The 19,811-nt window shown below is 55.7% G+C and overlaps 9 protein-coding genes across 11 annotated transcripts; 3 read left to right on the top strand and 6 right to left on the bottom strand.

Moving 5' to 3' along the window:
• Positions 1-395: 395 nt before the first annotated feature.
• H310_05826 (hypothetical protein) lies at positions 396-2,841 on the top strand. Its single transcript, XM_008870660.1, has 11 exons — positions 396-528; positions 603-637; positions 686-865; positions 976-1,362; positions 1,412-1,548; positions 1,604-1,670; positions 1,722-1,967; positions 2,027-2,188; positions 2,230-2,364; positions 2,413-2,472; positions 2,525-2,841. The coding sequence occupies exons 1-11, from the start codon at positions 414-416 to the stop codon at positions 2,750-2,752; spliced, it is 1,752 nt and encodes a 583-aa protein (XP_008868882.1). The 5' UTR covers positions 396-413; the 3' UTR covers positions 2,753-2,841.
• On the bottom strand, positions 2,745-6,738 carry H310_05825 (hypothetical protein). Its single transcript, XM_008870659.1, has 14 exons — positions 6,274-6,738; positions 5,842-6,230; positions 5,648-5,781; positions 5,388-5,594; positions 5,248-5,338; positions 4,820-5,182; positions 4,491-4,760; positions 4,312-4,441; positions 4,067-4,248; positions 3,809-4,020; positions 3,652-3,761; positions 3,383-3,598; positions 3,169-3,322; positions 2,745-3,117 (listed from the first exon to the last, which is right to left on the bottom strand). The coding sequence occupies exons 1-14, from the start codon at positions 6,710-6,712 to the stop codon at positions 2,916-2,918; spliced, it is 3,099 nt and encodes a 1,032-aa protein (XP_008868881.1). The 5' UTR covers positions 6,713-6,738; the 3' UTR covers positions 2,745-2,915.
• A 716-nt stretch (positions 6,739-7,454) lies between these two features.
• H310_05824 (6-phosphogluconolactonase) lies at positions 7,455-8,502 on the bottom strand. Its single transcript, XM_008870658.1, has 5 exons — positions 8,271-8,502; positions 8,077-8,217; positions 7,919-8,023; positions 7,693-7,872; positions 7,455-7,637 (listed from the first exon to the last, which is right to left on the bottom strand). Exons 1-5 carry the CDS (start codon positions 8,436-8,438, stop codon positions 7,482-7,484), a joined length of 750 nt encoding a protein of 249 aa, XP_008868880.1. The 5' UTR covers positions 8,439-8,502; the 3' UTR covers positions 7,455-7,481.
• A 17-nt stretch (positions 8,503-8,519) lies between these two features.
• On the top strand, positions 8,520-10,872 carry H310_05823. 2 transcript variants are annotated; one of them, XM_008870656.1, is made up of 3 exons: positions 8,599-8,877; positions 8,931-9,056; positions 9,114-10,872. In XM_008870656.1, the coding sequence occupies exons 1-3, from the start codon at positions 8,611-8,613 to the stop codon at positions 10,494-10,496; spliced, it is 1,776 nt and encodes a 591-aa protein (XP_008868878.1). In that variant the 5' UTR covers positions 8,599-8,610; the 3' UTR covers positions 10,497-10,872. The 2 variants fall into 2 exon arrangements, with proteins under 2 accessions (XP_008868879.1, XP_008868878.1); XM_008870657.1 differs by having other exon boundaries at positions 8,520-9,056.
• H310_05822 (hypothetical protein) lies at positions 10,623-12,947 on the bottom strand (the record flags this gene model as incomplete). Its single annotated transcript, XM_008870655.1, has 7 exons — positions 10,623-10,725; positions 10,772-11,097; positions 11,152-11,881; positions 11,937-12,020; positions 12,070-12,191; positions 12,261-12,635; positions 12,693-12,947. The coding sequence occupies 7 exons, from the start codon at positions 12,945-12,947 to the stop codon at positions 10,623-10,625; spliced, it is 1,995 nt and encodes a 664-aa protein (XP_008868877.1).
• Positions 12,948-13,061: 114 nt separating this feature from the next.
• Positions 13,062-14,704, bottom strand: H310_05821 (hypothetical protein; the record flags this gene model as incomplete). Its single annotated transcript, XM_008870654.1, has 6 exons — positions 13,062-13,580; positions 13,632-13,855; positions 13,905-14,027; positions 14,084-14,193; positions 14,244-14,461; positions 14,510-14,704. 6 exons carry the CDS (start codon positions 14,702-14,704, stop codon positions 13,062-13,064), a joined length of 1,389 nt encoding a protein of 462 aa, XP_008868876.1.
• Positions 14,705-14,711: 7 nt separating this feature from the next.
• Positions 14,712-17,529, bottom strand: H310_05820. Of its 2 annotated transcripts, XM_008870652.1 has the most exons (11): positions 17,455-17,529; positions 17,300-17,405; positions 16,868-17,251; positions 16,713-16,808; positions 16,579-16,662; positions 16,137-16,528; positions 15,931-16,084; positions 15,531-15,882; positions 15,433-15,464; positions 15,269-15,382; positions 14,712-15,216 (listed from the first exon to the last, which is right to left on the bottom strand). In XM_008870652.1, exons 1-11 carry the CDS (start codon positions 17,517-17,519, stop codon positions 15,199-15,201), a joined length of 1,797 nt encoding a protein of 598 aa, XP_008868874.1. In that variant the 5' UTR covers positions 17,520-17,529; the 3' UTR covers positions 14,712-15,198. The 2 variants fall into 2 exon arrangements, with proteins under 2 accessions (XP_008868874.1, XP_008868875.1); XM_008870653.1 differs by having other exon boundaries at positions 15,433-15,882.
• Positions 17,530-17,689: 160 nt separating this feature from the next.
• H310_05819 (hypothetical protein) lies at positions 17,690-19,697 on the top strand. Its single transcript, XM_008870651.1, has one exon. The coding sequence runs from the start codon at positions 17,714-17,716 to the stop codon at positions 18,485-18,487; it is 774 nt and encodes a 257-aa protein (XP_008868873.1). The 5' UTR covers positions 17,690-17,713; the 3' UTR covers positions 18,488-19,697.
• On the bottom strand, positions 18,456-19,713 carry H310_05818 (hypothetical protein). Its single transcript, XM_008870650.1, has one exon. It carries the CDS (start codon positions 19,677-19,679, stop codon positions 18,801-18,803), a length of 879 nt encoding a protein of 292 aa, XP_008868872.1. The 5' UTR covers positions 19,680-19,713; the 3' UTR covers positions 18,456-18,800.
• Between the last annotated feature and the right edge of the window lie 98 nt (positions 19,714-19,811).

The following is a 19,811-nucleotide window of genomic DNA, read 5'->3' as shown; positions in this document are numbered from 1 at the left end:
CACCTGTATCTGCGCAGATGCATGCATAAGGTCGCTGACACTTGGCGTAGTTTGAGTACGTTCATGACAATATCAAATGCACGATCACGTTTGACCACGTCCCATTACCGGCGGAGCTCGTCGGCCCAAATGTTCACTTGCGCTTGTCGGGGTTTCAAGATTTCCTGTTGTAGCAGGTTCTTCGCATCCCGTCAAGCCAACTCTTTCCTGACTGGAACCCTTCATCGGCGGACGGCATAGCTCCTACATGCGCACCCTTTCACGTCTACCCTCGCTTCGTCGCCGTCCACGACGTGTTACTTCAAGTACGGCTTGGTTTTTCACGCCGTCGCGACACGAACTTTCTAAACACTGAGTAGGACGTCCAGCGCATGGGCTTTCTTTCGGGGCCGCTTCTCTCCATCGACGTCATCATGGACTACATGGTCGCTAGTTCCAAGTGCACTGCCGAGATGTTCCTGGCAGAGTACCCACCGGAGTCGTTGCTGCACCACGTCGTCGCGTATGAGGACGGCGCGAATCATGTAGGTATGGAGTCCACACTATGCTTTACCGTCGCAGAAGGCCTCATGCGATGGCGTTGTTCGTCCTTATGTGTTCAGGTTGTTTCCGCGTTGACATTGCCACATCTCAACCGGTACGACGATTGGCATCCCTGCATTAAATCCATCGACTCGTGGCATAGCAACTGCTCCATGATGGGCTTGGCGCAAAACCCTTGGAGGGCGTGACAGACCCCCGCCGAGTCAAGGCGTGGCAAGAAATCGGCCCGTTGGTCAGCGAGTCGCCCCAGGTCCCTTCCACGATGAAAGTGCTGCATCCCAACGTGAGCTACCTCACTGGTCTCAAGTGCGACGTCCTCGAGGTGTGGAAGCCATCGGTCTAGTTGTGTTTGACCGAGTCTGAAGGCTCGAGCAACCGCCACTCGACGAGCTATGCGACCCATCAGTCGGATTGAGTTTCTGTTGTGTGTAGATCGCGTCGGCGCTGCCACTTATCTTTCGGTTCTTGCGGCATTGCATCCAACTCGACGAGTTTGAAGCGCGATGGCAGCTCGAATTTGACGACAAATGTCTCCTCCGGCAAGCCTTCACACACGTCTCGAGCATCGATTGCGGCGTGCAGCATGCAAACACGTTGGAAGGTGTCGTCGGACGCGTACAGTTGGGCCACACGTTTCGGACAAATACGCTATCGCCACTGAATGGACCGCCAAAATGCACCACCGCACACACATCGCCGGCAACTCCCATTCAACCAAACGCATCCTCCTACTCGCATTATTTGTGCCCGTACGACCGTCTCAAGTTTCTGGGCGATGCTGTCTTGACGTTCGTCGTTTCGTCCAACATTTTTTGTCAGGTGCGATCATCCATTCATCGCGTTGGTAGTTGGGGACAACTCGTTGTAGTTTCCCGATGTGTCCGAAGGGCACTTGCACGACTTGCGCACCAAGATCGTCACCAACGACACGGTCGGTGACTTGGCCAAGACGTGCCAGCTCGACCAACTCATTTTGACGTCGTTTGACTTGGCCACCGTCGACGAGTGAGTTGTCGGAGACAAGATGAAGGACCACCCGATGACCTCGGAAACGTCGTAGGGACGTGTCGAATGCTGTCGCAGCAGACTGCGTCAAAGCGATTCTCGGTGCCATCATTTACGAGCAAGTACGAAAATCGCCATTGGTCGGATGAATTCTCAACGGTGGTGACGTGTAGGGATGGGCGAGGGGTGTCGTTAGCGCCAGAGCGTTCTTGAAGCAACTGTTTGTCGTGTACGACGCCGAGTTGGCCGACTTTATGTTTCTACTGAGTCAAGACTTGGCGGCTAAAGTCCAGCGAGAACTGGATGGCCAACACAAGAGCTTTCAAGAGCATGCCGAAGCCAGCCAGATGCGTGGTCGACACAAACAGTTCCTCGCGACGTGTCCGATTCGGATGGATCGGCCGCATTTGTGGCTACAGGTTGACCATGCCAACATGATCTTGACCCTTGGTGGCAACCGCTTCAACGGGTCGTTTAGATGATGACCCACAAGTCGTTGAATGGCTCTGCCGCCTCTGGAGGCAAGGCTAAGGTGGGATATCGAGGCGACGGCAATTGCGGCCGCCTTGCATTCCTTGGCGATTCCGTCTTGCAAGTCGTGGCATCCCGCGACTTGATGGACATGGTCCCGTATCATCAGGTCGGTGGTGTCGCATGTGTTTGTATCAACTGAATGGACAGGAAGCGTTACTGTCGACCGTGCGGACGTCCCTCCTGAGCAAGGCTCGCCTTGCCGAAGTCGGCGCGGCGATGAACTTGTTGCCCGTGGTGGCCGACGTTTTTGTCGCATCTTTGGGGGCCATGTACTTGGAGCAGGTGACTGGACTGCTTGTTGTCGCATGCATGTGCCATGCCTTGCTTTAGCTCTCGCTGCAAGACGTCGAACACGTTCTTCACGCACGCTTGTTTGTTCTTGTTCCCGCCGTAGGCACCTTTTCTCGGAGAGACTGCTGCACTTGTTGTCATCTCGTTTTAGGTCGTCGCCGATCGCGACGGGCTTGGTCCCAAGCAACGCTTTCTACACCACGTGCGGCAATGGCCCCAACAGTGTCGAGTAACACTTTTGACGAGTTGGACGGTGGCGGAGGCAAGCACATGCACGCAATCGCGCTGTCAGTGGACGGACACCTCGTTTGTCGTGCCAACCAAAGATTTGGCGGCCAACAGCGCGGCCACAAAAGCCATGCGACTGTTTGGTGTGTAATCGGCACCAGTTGGCGACTCGTCCTGGCTCGCGTGTTGTAAAGCACTCACGTCTGCTACCCGCTAACACCACTCGAGTATATTGTAGCACGTTTTCAATTGTTGCTCGCTAGGAGAGAGTAGGCACACGGGCTGGCTGGACCACCACGCGTTCGAGTCGGCGCTTATTTTGCCACGACGCGGGTCTTTTCAATGAAACGGATGCCTTCCGCTTCCAGGCGAGCCAGCCCAGGTGTGTAAATGTCGGGGGTCGTCGGCGTTAACACCCCCGTCGACGAGACATCTCCTCGCAAAATCAACTCGACGCCGATCGCGGCACTCATCCCGACGGTCTTGGCCATGACTGTGCTTTCTTCATCGCCATATCTAGGATGAATCAGTTCGTCATGTGCATGCACCCATCACGGAGAAAGGTACCCGACGTAAGTCGACGTGATGACTTCGCGGCGGTCGGGGAATTCGACGCCGAATTCGTGGTGCATGATCGCCATGTCGTGCTCGCCGGGGAGATACGACAGCTTCTTGGTCAAGAGCGAGCAGAACGCGTCGATCGTGCACGTGGCCGATGGATCTATCGATGCAACAAGAGCAGGATGGGATGTGAAGGTAGTTGAACAGCAGGCCGACGCACCAATGACCGTTGAAGGGTCGGTCAATCCCAGCCACGTAAAGAATGCCTCCGCATCCGGGCGGAGGGTCTTGCGGGCCTTGAGCTTGGCAAGGAGTTCCGGCCATGTGGCAGGCAGCGTTTCGGGGGTCGTGTTCATGAGGCCAAGCAGGCGGCATTCGTGCATGATGGCACAGTTGCCAGCATATCGAAGCGTGCCGCGATAAATCGATTCGGCATCTACATGTGCAGCGAGCGACGTTTCTCGACGTCGACAGTGGCGTATTTTGTACCTGGAATGTTGTAAATGTCGGCGTATGGCAGCGAGTCACGGTTCGGGATCTGCTCCAACGCAAACGCGGGCAAAAAGTTGACTCGTTCGGCTGTCGTCAACAAGTCTTCCCTACAAGCACGGTAGTCACATGCGAGAGGGCGCTGACCTCGACGAACCCCTTGACTTGGACGATCTTGCCGTCCTTGCGGTACTGCGCCGCGTTCAGCGCCGCCATCAAGACGCCGCGCGGCGACCACGAAAACTTGTACCCAATCGGGTTGTCCGCGGCTTCCGGGGCGGGCAGCCCCCCACACACGGACGAAAATGATACGACGCGGCCATTCTTCGCCTGGACTTCGTCGATAATCTTCATGGCGCTCATGTGGTCCTAATGACAAGACGGTGAGACAAGACGTGCCAAGAATTGGTCGTACCATGCCAGGGTCGAGGCCAAGTTCGCACAAAATCGGGATGCGCTGGGCCTGTGCTTGACCGTGGAGCGCGTGCATTTCCGGGGAGATATAACTGGCCGTCACGAGCGGCGTCGCCGAATCCAAACACATCTTGGCGATGTTGACATGCATGGGGGCCGGCAACAGCGACACAACGCAGTCAGCTAGCAGAGCGGCACAAGTGACTCCAAACCCAACGAAACGCCATCTCTCCATCAACTACGAACCTTCCGACACGAGAGACGCCACCGAGCTCTGGTCCTTGCCAACGTCGATTGTGGCCGGTTTGACGGCGCGGTTCTTCTTGGTGTACTTTTGCGCCATGGCGGACGCCTCCCCCGGCAACCCAGACACAATCTACTCGAATTCGTCAGCATGCGCCAACATTTCATAAACGTGTCCGGACCGTCAACGAATGGTTGGGGTCGCGGGTGAGGTACTCGACCAACGGCGCCGACACGAGGCCGGCGCCAAGGCACACAATGTTCTTGCGCTCCGCGGCATCGTGGACAGTGGCGTTGCCAGTGAACGACATACCGGCACCGTCCTTGATCTGGCGGAGGGTTTGGTCGTACTTGCCTTGGCAGTAGTCGGGCAATTCACGGACGTTCGCTTCGGCCTTGGGGGTCAAGTCGGCCAGCGCGTGGATTTTGCGCAGAATTTCGTCCAGTTCGCTCTAATTCGTGCGTGGTCAGGATATTCTCGCCGAAACAGCGCGAGCATGATGATGCGTACCCGAGTGTCCATGCTGATCTGGACAATCACGCGCGACACCCGCGCCGACGTCGTCGGCGAGTCGGCGTCGTTGAAGTTCGGTCGCACTTGGCACTCGATCACGGCAAACCCGCCGTTGTGCGACTCGACCAGGTTCAGCACGTTGTCGAGCAGGCCGCTGTCGAACATGTGGCCTTCAAACTGGACGCACGTGCTGCCGGCGATCGCGGCCGCTTCCGTTTCGTACTGATGGGCCTTGGATCGTTCACGTTCTTGGCGCATCGATTGAATGTACTCGAATTTGGGGGCGAGTTTGCCGTCCTTGGCAATCACTGCGCCTTCCAATTCGGCGGGGAGGGTCGTGGCATCCGCCGCCGACAGGGTCTACAGCCAACCACGTCCATGAGAACAACTACCGCGTCCGTGGCAGCGTTGGGCAATGCACGAACCTTGAGGTAGCTGACCAAGTGATTACCGAAATGCGTCGACGATTCCGTGGGCAACTCACTCGGCAAGATATCGACTCCCATCATCATGACTCTACCAGACAGAATGACATGGCGGCAGCCGCAGGAGCGACACATTGTACCCTGGGGACCCTTCCAACGACGACTTGGACGTGCGGGACTTGATGTCGTACAGGAAGAACGGATCTTCGATCGTTGTGGACCGGTCGAGGAATTCAACACTGCCGCCCAAATCGCACGAAATGTCCGCGACCCCTTGCAGCTTCGGGTCGCCACCCGCCTGGCGCGCCAGGTCGTCTATCTGGTCCTTGGTGATCAAGCGAGGGTACCTACGCGCGATGCATTTTGTTACGTCGACGAGCATGTGGCGGAAATGTCGTACCGGTCGTCCCAGTACATGCAATTGACTAGCAGCGACGTGTACGGCGCGATCGTTTCATGGAACACGGGCTCGTACAGCTCGGGATGCTTGTAGTAGTCCGACTTGGTGAATTCCGACCCGTCCTTGCGCTTCACCTGACATAGGGAGAACAATCGTGGGATGCCACGTCATAGACTCGGAATTTGTATCGGTACCATGTGATGTTCGTTTACGACACATCCGTAGACGACGTGGCGGTTGGGCGGCAAATGCGGCAATTCGGACGGATCGACCATCTTGTGCGGCAAGAGCTTGAACATTTCCTGGGCGCCTTTGGACACGTTGCCGTTGCCAGTGAACACGACAACCATCGGCGACAAGTCCTCGGGAAGGCCGTTCTTTTGGATGAGTTCGCCGGCGGCCACGATGGCGTCCTTGGCGCGAGACAAGTCCGGGTACATGTACGCTGACCCGATGTTGACAAATGGCGACGAGTAGCCCTTGTTGATGAGGCGTTCGCCAAGGCCGCGGAACCCCGCCAGCATCCCTGCGCGGCCTGCATATCCGCCGAATGCAATCAGGCGCTGTCCATTGCGCTGGCCTCCTGCTTCTCCATGAATGACGGGTGGGAACGGGGGAGGTCGTACCCTGGGTGATGCACTCGTAGTCAATCATGCGAATGCGCTTGGCCAAGATCGCGTCGAGAAGCTTCATGTTTTCGGGCTGCGCTTTGATCGTGTGCGAGAAAAACATATATGTCTTGTCAGGCAAGAGGTTGGCGATCGGCACTTGCTTGACGCCGACAATCACGTTCGCGGGCGACAGGTCATCCGTGACGGTCGCACCTGCGGCGACATATTGGTCGTTGGTGAAGATGCGTTGAGTGCTCGGTTGCACGCGGACTTCGACCCCCGCTTGTACAAGCTCCTGGACGTGGGCCGGCGTGACGGGGGCGCGGCGCTCCCACTTGTTGTAGACCTCTCGGACAACGCCGACGCACTTGGCATTTTGAATGGAGAGTTGGCGGTGCTGGAACGCAAGGCGCGATGGGGACAGCGTCGACTTGTGGAGCAAGGACCGGATCATCGCACGACCGAGGGTTTGGGGGTGATGCAAAAGTGTCGCCAGGAACTTCCACCGGTGTATCCTTGCTCCAGATTGGATGCACAAATTGAGCCAATCCGTATGTGTCTCTTGGATGAATTTTATCCAATCCAGTCAAATGCATCCATGTGCTGGTTGAAGTTTGGCAAATGGGAAGTGAAATACACTGCGGCGCGGAGGGGGGGGCCTGGGGCACTTGACGGAGAAGCCGCAGATGCCCCCGAGCGTCGGCGGTGTGTTTCACGCCGCACAGGGCTTACACAGCAAGCTCGTCAATGCAAGCCCGGGAGGTGCACATTGCCGCGGCACGTGGTTCCTTTCGAGCTTGGTGGGTTTGTATGACAGCCACTACTCCTATCACACCGGATTGTTCACGTTCAAGGTGTGTTGATGTGGCGAGTTCAAGGTCCGAGCACGTAAGTGGAAGTACATGCCTCCGACGATGCATGAGGCACCTCGACGGCACGTGCTCGATGCAGAAGACCCACCGAGCGAGGCGAGATGGACGTGGCCGAGGCGATGGCCCCATGAAGCTTGACGCGTCCTGGACACCATCCCCTCGGACCACTCTGGAAGACATCCGCAGACGCCCGAGATGCTTGCCTATGGAAGCGCCATTTATAGTTTATGTGGGCAAGGAAGGTGCGCTCGTGCCCTGGCGACGACTATTCCACTGTGCTGGCCGAACCGCGAGGGGCGTAGGATGCAATGCTCAGGAAAGACATGCACACAAAGTGAGGTTTACTACGACTTAGAGCTTGGCAGCGGCAGCTTCATCGATGAACCAATGCACTTGGCCAGCCGTCGGCAACACTCGGGCCGCTGGAAGCGACGGCGACTGGGCTTCTACACCGAGCATATGGCGCATCAACGGCGCTTTCGAGTCGCCCGTCGCGACAAAAGCCACCTAGCTCCATGTTTTGGTTCGACATTCGACGACTCGAAATAAATCCATCACGTACGGAGGCCGCGTTATTCACCACAGGATACGTCAGTGTGATGCGCTTCGGAGGAGGTTTGGGCGAGTCTGAGATGGACGCCACCCACAACGACGCTTCATCCAAGAGGGCGTGGCCAGGGAAAAGGGAGCACGTGTGTCCGTCGGGACCCATGCCAAGCAGGATCAAGTCGAAGCGCGGCAACTAATGAGAGTGAGAACGTCGATCAAATGCAGGTGGGTACGACAACCTCGGAGCCCCACAGCTGGCTAAGTTGACGAGTGTAGTCTTGAGCAACGACGGCAGGGTCGTCATTGAAGGCAATCATGTAGATTTGGCTGCGTGGGATGGCCACCTGTACTATGGATAAGAACGAAGGGCAATATGTGGCGCGGCGTGGTTACAAACATGCTGGAAGAGAGCGTCATGACAGGCGAGGTAGTTGCTGTCGGCGTGATCGAGCGGGACAACGCGCTCATCGGCAAAGAAGACATGCCACTTTGAAAAGTCCACGCCATCCTTCAAAGAGGATAAACCCTTTTCGAGAATCTACTCATGACCTTTGCCGTGAACACAGGGTCATGCTGGATGCGACAGCTCACCTTGGGGAGGGACCCGCCAGAGAGTGCAACGGTGAAGCGGCCAGAGTTTTCAATGGCATTCTTGCTCAGGTCAGCGACGAGCTTGGCCACAGACAAGCCGACGGCGTCTCCTGTCGACCCGATGTGGACCACTTTACCGTTCTCGTACGTGTTGACGCGCGCTGTCATGTCGATGGGAGCGAGAGGCGTCGACCACCACGGCAATGAAGTGATGCACCAAACAACATATCGCATGACCGCGGGGGAATGTGGCGGATCTGATTGGTCAGGATTGTTTTATCCGGTGTCCGGATGATGACGACCAGCCACATAAATCTTTTGCATGTCACAGCCGTGCCGCATGAACAAGGATTTGACGTTCTTCGAGGCAATCGCCAAGTCGTTCGAAGGCCTTTCGCAATGGTTCGATGCTGCCACGTCAAGCAGAACTCCTTCGCGGAAGGGGTCGGACTGCACCAAGAGCCTGCCACCTTCCACTGTGTCCCAGATGACAGCAGTCATCGTACCAGAGAGCGCCATCAAGAAGCATAAACTTGACCACGAACTGTACGTGTCGACGTACCCGTCGTTGGACCCTCCCTCGGTTCTACCGCTCAACGAAGTCAAGGTAGTTTGATCCAGTTCCAGTGTGATGCGTAACATGGTCGCGTGTGGTTGCAGGACGCAACTGTGTTGCCCATGCACGCTGAGGATGTCCATGACATAGCCATGCGATTCCAACGAAGCGTGTACGTGCGAAAGAATCCAAACATCGCGTCAGCGCGCAGAATGCAGCAAGAAGCCATGGTAATGAGCACTCATCGACGCGCCGAGTCATGCAGGTGATTTACCTTCCAAGTGTAGCACATACACATGACCAACACGACCGAGTACACCCGCCACTTGGCGCGACTCGATCGATTAGACAAGTCTCAACTCAACACAGTTCGTCCCCGCGCGTGGAAGCGCATCGCTCAGGCCAACATAAAGCTGTCCGCCATGGACGCGCTCGTCCGAGACTTTGAACGGACTGTGCGGCCCAAGGTCGACGTCGTGATAAAAATCCTCGCCAAACTTGACGCGTTGAAAACGTCCATTGTGGTCGCCGGGCAAGATGCCGTGTCGCTCCTGGTCAGGGAGCTCCAATTGCTAGAGATGCCGCTGCGGGGATCGTTTTCTGGTGTGTTTCTGCACGTATTTGAGTACTTGACCACGGCAGACATTGTCCTCCGGTGTCAACTGGTTTCGACCACATGGAAAAACGCGATCGCCGCCAACCAGGTCGTGTCGCGCTCCATGCGGTCCGGTCGCGTCCGCGGCAGGCTGTGGCAGCATGCTATCGAGTCGCACGTAGCAAGGATGGCTATTCGAACGTCAGTCGCCCAAACAAGTCGTTCCTCGCACCAGCCGGCCGTGTGGTGCTATCACACACTGCTCGACCGTGCCATCAAAGATAAACACAATCGATTCCACCGCACGATAATCGCTGATGTGAAGCGCACAACGTTTGTGCGTGCCGAGCACATGTACCCTCGGACTCCATCTCTGTCTGGAACGGGCCGTCTCGGGGCGCAAGTCGACATGTCCAGCGAGGATGTCGAGACCCTCCACGGCCTCCACACCAAGCTCACCCACGTCTTGATGGCGTATTGCCAGCTGGACCCGTTGGTGGGGTACTGCCACGGCATGACATTCCTCGGCGCGAGTCTCCTGACGTGCTTGGAGTACGACGACGAAGCCACATTTCAAGTGTTTGCCGCCGCCATGCAGCACTACGCGATGGCAGACCTCTTCCACCTGCCCGACCTACCAGGCACGACACAGCGCATGCACCAGCTGCACAACCTCATTCGCGCCCACTTGCCCTCTGTGGACAAGTGCCTTCGCAGCCATCGCATCCATCCGCACATGTTCTCGAGTGGATGGATCATGAGTCTGTTCCTCAACGAGCCGTCGCTGTCGCCATGCACGATCGGCATCCTCCTCGACGGGTTCTTTCAAGGCGGGTGGCCACACATGTTTCGCATCTACATGGGTCTCCTCAGCATCCACGCGGACGCGCACATCATCACGCCGCATGCGAACCGCACGTTGCGGGCGCTCGTGCAACTGCCGAAACACTTGGAGGCGTCGCTATCGGCCGTGCTGGACGAGGGTCGGGTGCAATTTTCCCTCGCCACGTCCGACGATGCGTTGGACATCATGGCGGCGCAAAACGGCCCGACTGCGGGCCCCGACTACTTTTAGCAGATCGCATCGTATTCAAGGGTTATGTCGCCGTGCCGATCGTTCGCCTTCCAGACTTCTTGTCCTGGCAACGACAAGCTGTCTTGTCACTTTCACGACGACAGGCACTGCCGCCAACGGACCCCCTTACTCGACCTTGATATTTCGGTATATTCTCTTGGTGAAGATGCTGCTTCCAAAGTACCCGATCGTTCCGCACATGATGAAAAAGGCAAAGCAAAAGAGCGCCCTACACAAGTCGTCACGATGCGCTCGTCGCGATCGCCAGCACGTACATGTAGCCAAAGTAGAAGCTCGTTTGGACGAACCCAGACATGCTCGTCTTGAAAAAGTAAAAGTACACCGAGTACGCAAACACGTACAGCGCGGTGCTGCCGGCGGCCGAAAACGACGTCCAGTGCCAATGGTAGTTTTCCGCGTTGAGCAAGAAGTACGTTGACACGATCGTGACGCACAGCGTGACAATGGTCAAAATCACAAACACGAGCAGCATGAACCCGTACACGTAGTAAAACTTGTAGTTCCAAAACGAGGCAAAGATAAAATACATCTCGATGAAGATTGATCCGAACGGAAGCACGCCCGTGAGAAGCCCGAGGACCTACGCAAGACGCGGCTCTGTTGAAAATGTCCGTGTCGGGCACACTGGACGTACCAACGGGCGGAGGTACCACCGTGCTTCGGGGATTTCACGCGGGAATTTGTTGACACGGCAGGGGAACCCGCGCTTGGCGGCGCCATGGCGGCCGAGAATCGTCCCAAGGACGGCCAACGGACACGATACGAAGAACCAGACGAGGATCACTTGGACAATCGTGACGAACGGAATGGCATACGTCGTGCCGTAAGCAATCGAAGTCAAGTTGATGAAGAAGATCGAGACAAACACGACGGACGGCAGCAACCCGGCCGACAAAAGCATCGCCTTGATCCAGTCCTTCGACACGCGGGGGTAAAAGAACTGGTGGTACGACGCGCCGCTGGCCCATCCGTTTGCCAACGACGACAGCGCGTAGCACGTGAGACCGACCGAGACGACTCCGCCAGGCTTCATGTACAACGAGCTCACGATGGAGATGAGAATGACCAGGAAACTCAGCACGAGCAGCTGGGCCCCCGTGCCCAAGAGCGCGCAGAACAGGAGCAAATGGCGCGGCGCACGAAAGACGTCGCCATGGAGGAGCTTCCACCCAGACGACCCTTCGTCTTTGAGCATGGAGCTCGTCTGGCCAGGCTCGAGCAGGAGTTCGTCGTCGTCGGCTGCAAACTTGGCGTAGTCTTGGCGCAATGTGCGCAAGAGAATGAGGGCGACAAGGCCACAAAGGAAGATGACCATCATGAACGAGTTGAAGATGCTAAACCAGTGGATCTGGTGCTCGAAGAACCTATCGAGACCGCAATGAGACGAATGCAACAAGAACATGTGGGCTGCGAACGTACTCGTCTTCCAAATACCGATCGAAACGATCGTCAAACTCAATCGTCGTCGGAGTCCACGACACTTCGTACGTGAAATTGATCTTCCTGTGTACCCAGAGCGTTAGCCGATGGTGAAACGTGAAGTCGGCTGTACTTGTTGGCCTGGATCGTCGTTGCGACCTCGGCGTAGCTCAAGTTGACGTGGATGATGTTTGGGCCATTGTGCGAAATGCTGAACCGCTTGTGCGTGTAGATCAGGCGATCGCCAACCTTAAACTACGAGGGGATCCAAGAAAATGAGCGGATACCTTCCATCGACATCCAGGCGAAGGCACGTCGCAAAACCTGTTCGAGGATTTCGGGCTCGTCGTCGTCGGCAACGACCCGGCCAACAAGTCCCCACAACGGCAAGTCGTCCACGCTCATCTGGTACCAATAATGCTCGTCCACAGCATCGATGAATTCTTGCGCTTCCTTTGCAGAAAACGTTTGGGAACATAGCGTTGTCTTGGGTGTATCGACGGCAAATTGCAACTTCATGCCGGAATTGAACAGCTCGTTGCCTTCGAGGATCTCACCGATGCCCAACGCATGCGCTTCTGGCAATTCGAGACCGTCGGCCTTGCAGAATGGAAGCGAGTTGTACGTGTATGTTTCCTGCGGGTTGTTGAACGGTCCAATCTTGTTTACCCAAGCAACGACCTCTTCCTTCGGCTCGTACTACATGGGTCCACGCAGTCAAGTCCGTGCCAACGTCTCCGCGTCCGTAACACATACCTCGTGGGATTCAACATCTGCATGTGCAACATGGCTGAGCGTCGCCAAGAGGCACGTCGCCGTACTGATCCACGTCGCCACCTTCATGGTCGTCCTGCGTATTGTGCCGATTGTGGTCCCCAAGTTGACGCTGTAGTGAAGAAAAGACTTGGAAACACATAACCGTTTATAAATGATACAAGATGCGGTCCAAGTAGTCTTCTTCAAGCCTACATAAAACTGCACAATTTCATTTCCTTCATATAAGAGTATCATGATGTGGTAACCCTATCGGGTGTGGACTTGCTGGCGGCGTCTGATTGGCCAATCGTGGTAATTCCGTTGCACAGGCATTGCAACGACGGCCGCGGAAGGACGAGGACGCCGTTGTCATTCAAAGGTGCTGGCAATGTCTACGATGGCTTGGAACGACCCTGCTACCATTCCGACAATGCCAGCACCCGCCACGAGCATGTGCAAGGTCCAGGAATACCACGACAGCGTCGCGCCATCGAGATTGACGTACAGGATTGGAGGAATGGTCACTGCCAACATGCTTGATCCCACCGCACCAAACAGACTGATGAGGAGCCCCACATTGGGCACACACACAGCCACAAGCATGAGTGTCGTGCATAGCATGGATCGAAACATGGTGCGGCGGACTTCGTACTGTGTCGTGTTCTTCAGAGCTTTGTCCAATACTTGAGGAACACGTGCCGTCGAAGATGAGCCCGCTGATGCTCTGCTCTGCAATTGGGACACGGGAAGCGGCATTAGGCCATCGTATGATTGAATGGTCGGAGTGAAGAATCCTCGACGCAGGAGCAACTTTTCGAGGATTTCGAGAGCAGGATAGAATTGAATCGGGAACGTGAAGAGGCACGCCACCGCCATGAGAACGTTGGCCTAGGAAAGCATCAGAGGAAGTTTACGATAAGAGAGTGTCAAGTGTCGTACCAGCGCCACAGGCCACCCTGGAAAGTACTGATGCAGCACCGCCGTCATGCTGCCGTTGTCGATAGTCCCGAATGCCAGCACCGGCAACTCGCCGAGGCACAGGAACAACACCATAATGAACACCATCGTCCACAGCAAGACACAGCGGAACCGAGCTTTCTCGTGCATGCCATTTTCGAGTGGCAGGACCAACCCAATGCCTTCGAAGCTGTAGACAGCCGTGCCTACCCAGTCAGCATGTGACACCAAACGAGCACAATCCATCCCACGAACCATAGAACTCTGGAAAGGACGTCCACGTGAATGCAATCGGTGGGGTCGCAGGCGCCTCTGGAACATACGCTTGGGCAGAGTAGAAAAACACGATCCCGATCCCCAACAACACAGCGCAGTTTGCTAGAATTGATCAGAGTTTTTCGGCAAATCCCGCAGTCACAAATGGTTGCGATTACCTAAGGCAGAGAACGGCGTGATGTGGTGTAAGCTGCGGACCCACGACAATGCAAGGATGACGGGGAACACGAGCAAGATAATCTGGCGCTCGTCAAAATCGACGGCCACCCTGTGCAAGTGACGTTGAGTGCACCCCGGTCGTTGAGTTGGCATCCGCACCTCGCGGGCAAAATCGCATGCAGATTCGTGGCCACCACTGTAAAGTAGACGCAGCAAAAGCTGAGCTGTGTGCCGACAAGGAACACATTCACGACCGTCTTGCCGCCGCTTCCCAGGATTTGTTTGGCGACATCGCCAAACGACATCCCGTGGCCGTCCGGGCTCACTCTGCGCTTGCAATACAGCAACAAGTCCATGTTGTAGATGCACACAACGACCTATATCGTGCGTATGCAAGAATTGTGTGGGTGGTACAGGATGCGCACCACACACAGGTAGAACACGGGGCCCGCGGCAATCCCGACCTTGGCAAACGCATACGGCAGTGACAGCGCCCCAGCGCCAATGTTGCCCTTGATCAAGTGGAGGACGACTTCTCCTGTCGTCAAGAGCGGATCCTTTTCTGGAATCACACGACTTTTCACCGCTCTTGCCTCAAGCAGACGGCCTCCCGTCGACATGACGATGTTCTTGTGCACCAAGCGTCACCCTGGCGGTTTCTTTGACGCCACATACGAGATGATGAATAACTTGATCTCGGAGTTGATATTGGTCGAATGGAGGGCGACGGCGGCCCCGCGGCAACGTCTTTGTAGTCGCAGAGACTCAAGCAGAGCGATGTTGAAAGGCGTACGTGGTGCTCTGGAGCCACAGCAGTCTTCGCTATGAATGGATCATTTCTTCTGTTTGAAGGAAATGGCGACGTTTCCAGCAAGGGCCGTTGTCTATTGTGTAATGCAACTCGATTGACGCTGCGCCCTACGTTCATCGTCGCATCCAGTGCGCAAATAGCGCTCGTACGAGCCAGTCACCACTGGTGAAGCGACCAAATTGCACTACCAGGCACATGGACTTTGTCCCTCGAACGTCCTCAGCCACACGGAGGTCAGCAGACAAATCAACGTGTTGGCTCATTACGCGGTCATTCGAAGTATGTGGCATATCAAAGCAGATGCTATGGAGCATCGATGTCCTAGCAGCAGAGTGTCAACCAACGGCCACGCTTCCTTGGGTGGTGGTGGTACCAGTGTTGCCAGGATTTGGCTCCAGACCTCCATGTCCCTGACGAACCTTCGCCACACGACTTCCACGGCTTGGTCGGTTGCGGTGCTAGCATAATCTGCGACTTCAGTATCGACCTATTGCAGTCCATTCAATTGTTTGTACTCTATCGCTGGCCAAGTCGTACCAACTCTCGCAACGAGTCTAGTTGTGGCTTGTCTACAAGGCACACGCAGCGTCACAAAGGAGAGGGAAATGAAATCTCCCCGTGGTTGCAAGTCATACCGGTGGTACCAAGGCGTTCAAAATCGTCCAGTCGTTGTCGGACCTGCGAGTAAAACTGCGACATCATGTCGCCAAGGCGCTGGAGGGGAGGCACGTCAACGGGAGTTTGGGGAGCTTGCATATGCGCCTGGGGGGCATTCGCGTCTGGTGTCCAAGACGAAGGCGGCGCCGCCACGTCGGATCTTCGTTGGCCTGTTGGAGGTGCCACGACAACGTCCATGGTCGATGGTCTGCCAAACTGAAATTTCGACGGCGTGCGGTGGAACGTCAGGCCGCGGAATGCGTACTTGCGCAAGCTGCGGAGGCACTTGGAGAGCGTCGAGAAAGCCGGCAGCGGCGGAGCTGTAGAGGGCTAGGACGGAGCAGTTTTGTGGACAAGGGCTGAGCAAAGACCGCATACCTGTCTCGACGACGATGGCGCACCGCCAACGTAGAAATTGCCGTCTTGAAACGCGAGAAGCACATGATGGGCGTCGTCGTGGTTTCCTTGGTACGACAGTACCAACGTGCGAGCGTCCTTACGGCGCACCAAAAACGCGCCTTCGCCGTGTGTGCTACAACGTCAAAGTGCTCTCGGTTGTTCACGAGGCAGTCATGCTGTGATACCTCAGCAGTCGCTCTGTTTTGGCGCGGTCAAGGCTCCCGGCGAAGAATCTCCATCCGTCATCTTCGACTGGAGAATGCAATGTCGTCGTGGTCTCGTGCGAGGACGCTGTGCTTCCTCGGTCGCTCCCGACGTCGGACAGCGCTTCGCCGTCGGATGAATCAACCATGTCCATGGACTCTCTCGAATGCACAACGAGGTACTGTCCCTTTTGGTCGCCAAACATCCACGCGGCCCCGAACCCACCGGCCGCATTGGCGCGCGATGGAACGTCGTCGGCAACGTCCCGGGGAATCGTCGTAATTGCCTGCGTCGGGACATGCACGAAGGACAACGTCCCTGCAGCAGACGGGATCGCGACTTCGATTGGATGAATGGGCTGCAGAATGCCGTCCTGTTGCACGCATCAATAGGTTGCAAAGAGGCAACCACACGGCCACGTACGCCGCGACTGGAGATGCTCGTAGATTGGGAATACCTGTCGCGCAGCATTTCATCTGCTGATTTGCCCCGACATATCAGATCGATCTGAATGAAAATGTGACTTGAGTGTGGTTACAGCCGATTCATGCACATACCATCGTGTCGAGAGCTTCCAAGACCGCCGGGTTCTTGTCGCTTTCTCCAAGCCCGGCGCGCCCTACCGTCCAGCTCCATCCTTTGAATCCTGCGGTCTAGAGAGGTCAGTTCGTCCATTATTTCGCCAGAATGGTTGAGCAACGCAATTGGGTACCCGCACGTAGGCATCAATATCGTCGCTCGTCATGACGCGTTTCTGGAGCATGTCGGCTTTGTGCGAGAGTAGGTAGAATGGAATTTCGGACGACGAGATGAACTTGCCCAAAGCGGTTTGCCATGCATCCACGGCCGCGATCGAGCTCACGCGATGGACGTTGAACACGAAAAAGATGCCGTCGAGACCGGTACACAGCAGTTCGTGGAACGCAGGGCTGTTGACTTCGGCGCACGATACGTCCCAAACGTCGACGTAGATTGGTGAGTCCTTTGAAGCTCCCCGCTTAGAATACTTGATCGTGTGTACGTCCACACCAATTGTCGGATGATACGCAGATTGATACGGCCGCTTGAGCCAACGGCGGACGATCGACGACTTTCCCTAAGCACGTTCATGAACACAACATGACAGTAACTCGTAGGAACATACCACTCCGTTCCCACCAACAATCGCAACCTTCATGTGCAATTCTCGTTTGATTTGAGGTGGTCTTGCTTGCGAGGCTGACTGGGAGCCGTCCGACTCACTCAAAGTGCTACCCCAGCATTCATCAGTGTGAAAATCGTCATGTTCAAGCGCCGTACAAGCGGAAGGACGTCATTCGCGACAGCAATCCTGAGATGGACGTGTCGGGTGACGGCGACGTCATGACACAGGACCTTGTCGAAAATGACACATCTGGACAACAACATTCATTTAAAAATTCTTAAGAAATCATTCATTATTCCAAGTATCACAGGTTTATCCGGAAAATATAAAGTTTCATCGAACGTTCTCGAAGTGATGTTGAAGTGGGGACGGGGCATAATTTTAGAAAATCCCCCGCCAAGTTCCGGCGGCGGCATGGCGACCTATTACGAGATCCTCGAGGTGGAAGAGCATGCCACAGACCACGACATCAAGCAGGCGTACCGCAAACTTGCGATCAAATGGCATCCTGACAAGAACAAGGATCCCCAGGCTGAAGAAAAGTTCAAGAAGATCGGCGAAGCGTATGCGGTGTTGAGTGACCAAGGCAAGAGAGAGGAATACGACTATGCAAGAAAATATGGCGGCGGCCGCGCGGGATCTCGTGGGGGACGCAGTGGCTCGGCGTCTGCGTTTTACTCGGACGGCGTGTTCCAGCCGTTCAGTGTCTTCGACGCCCAGGACATTTTTCGAGCGTTTTTTGGGGGTGGTGACCCATTTGCTCCCACAAACCAACGGAGGGCTCACGGATTTGATCCGTTCTCTCGTGGAAGTATCCTGGATGACCTGTTTGATGATCCTCATGGCGGCAGGGGCTTCGGTGGTGGGTTTGGTGGGTTTGGTGGATTTGGTGGATTTGGCAACATTGTGCTGAGCTCCAATTCGTTCGGAAGCGGTGGAAGCATGATGATGAGCAGCAGTACCTCCAGCAGTTCGTCCAGCATTCGCAACCGCAACGGTCAAGTCATCACAAAGACGACATCGACGATTCACCACGCCGACGGTCGTGTCGAAACGAAGTCGGAGGAATACGTGAATGGTAAGCTGACTCAGTCGACGAGCAACATTGCCCCCGCGTCGAAGCGACTCGCTGGAGCTGGGCGCATGCAGCTGCAGGCTGAGGACCGTCGTCGGTCCGATTTGTATTGACTATTCTCGTAACCCCCTCAATTAAACTCGACCCGTTGCCTTTTCCTATGCAAAGAATCCATCGACCCCAATTATCACAGCACGTGGGTAATCCATCCCGGAATTCTTTTCACGAACGAGTCCACACGAACGACGAAAATGATCCAGGAGAGCACGGCGAACGTGGCCTGGGCAAGATTGGCCGCAACAATCGATTGCGCGCTTAGCACGCGATGAAGCAGTTGCCACATTTCCGAAGCCCGTTTTCCAATGGTGAAATCAACGGAACAGAATCGCTCCGCGCCGAGTCGTGTGCATTAGTCCATCTTGTTTTCTATACATACGTTGCCGCAAGACGGTTGAAGCCGCTCTCCAAGCGCAAGTACGACTCCAACCACGCGTTCGCGGGAGCAACTTGCTGCAACTGCGCGAGGTACTGCTGGATCGTGTCTTGGCCCTTCTTCAAATGCTGGGCCGTGGCAATTAAGTTGACATACGTATCTTCGAACGTCGGGTCTTTCGCCACGGCTTCGAGCAACAACCGATCAGCTTCGGCGAAGTTAGCGAGGCCCATGAACGCCGCAGCAGACCCGTTGAGCAGCCACGCCGATGCACCAAATCGGTCTCCAAGTTCCTGGAAGTGGAGAGCTGCTTCATCGCATGCAACTCCACCTTTTGCAACCAACGTCCATGACAGCGCCAATTGGGTTGTCGTCGCGTCTTCGTCGATGCGCTGCATGTCCGCAACGTGCTTTTCGGCGAGGTCCACGCGATCCATCTTCAGGTAGATCAGTACGGCATACATAGAATGCTCCAAAGTCTTTCCCTTGAGAAATGCGGACAGCGCGTCCGAGAATTTATGCTCTCTCATGAAGATCAACCCCGCCACGAGGAGCAAGTGCGGGTTTTCGCTATGTTGGGAGTTGAGCCACTCGCGCACGGTAAGCAACGTGATTTCTGCATCCCCCCCGTTGAGGTATGTCGCGTAAAGCTTGATGGCATTCAGTGAGATAGATGCGACGCCGTCAGGGATTGCTGTCAACACGGCTGCGTAGTTGCGAAGGCCAAGATGGGAGCGATAGACGTAGATGTCGCGCTCCAGTTTGGTTGCTTCAGAGACATGGGTCAGAACCGTTGCTTCTTGGATCGCATTGCGGTAGTTGCCGACCCAAAACTGGTTCTTCAGCGTGAAGAGATCATCGGGCTCGCTCATGGCCGCTGGTAAGATGTCGGAAGTGGAAGTGAACCTGGTGCTGATTTGTATCGTTTTGATTGGCTCACAGTCCAAAAATGGCATTTCATTGGTTAAAATACGTTTCAACAACGTACGGCAATTTGATTGGCC

Source organism: Aphanomyces invadans (assembly GCF_000520115.1).
Source record: "Aphanomyces invadans strain NJM9701 unplaced genomic scaffold supercont1.10, whole genome shotgun sequence".
Classification (NCBI taxonomy): Eukaryota; Oomycota; class Saprolegniomycetes; order Saprolegniales; family Verrucalvaceae; genus Aphanomyces; species Aphanomyces invadans.
The sequence above is the reverse complement of the archived record's forward strand: the minus strand, read 5'-3'. Positions and strand labels throughout refer to the sequence as shown.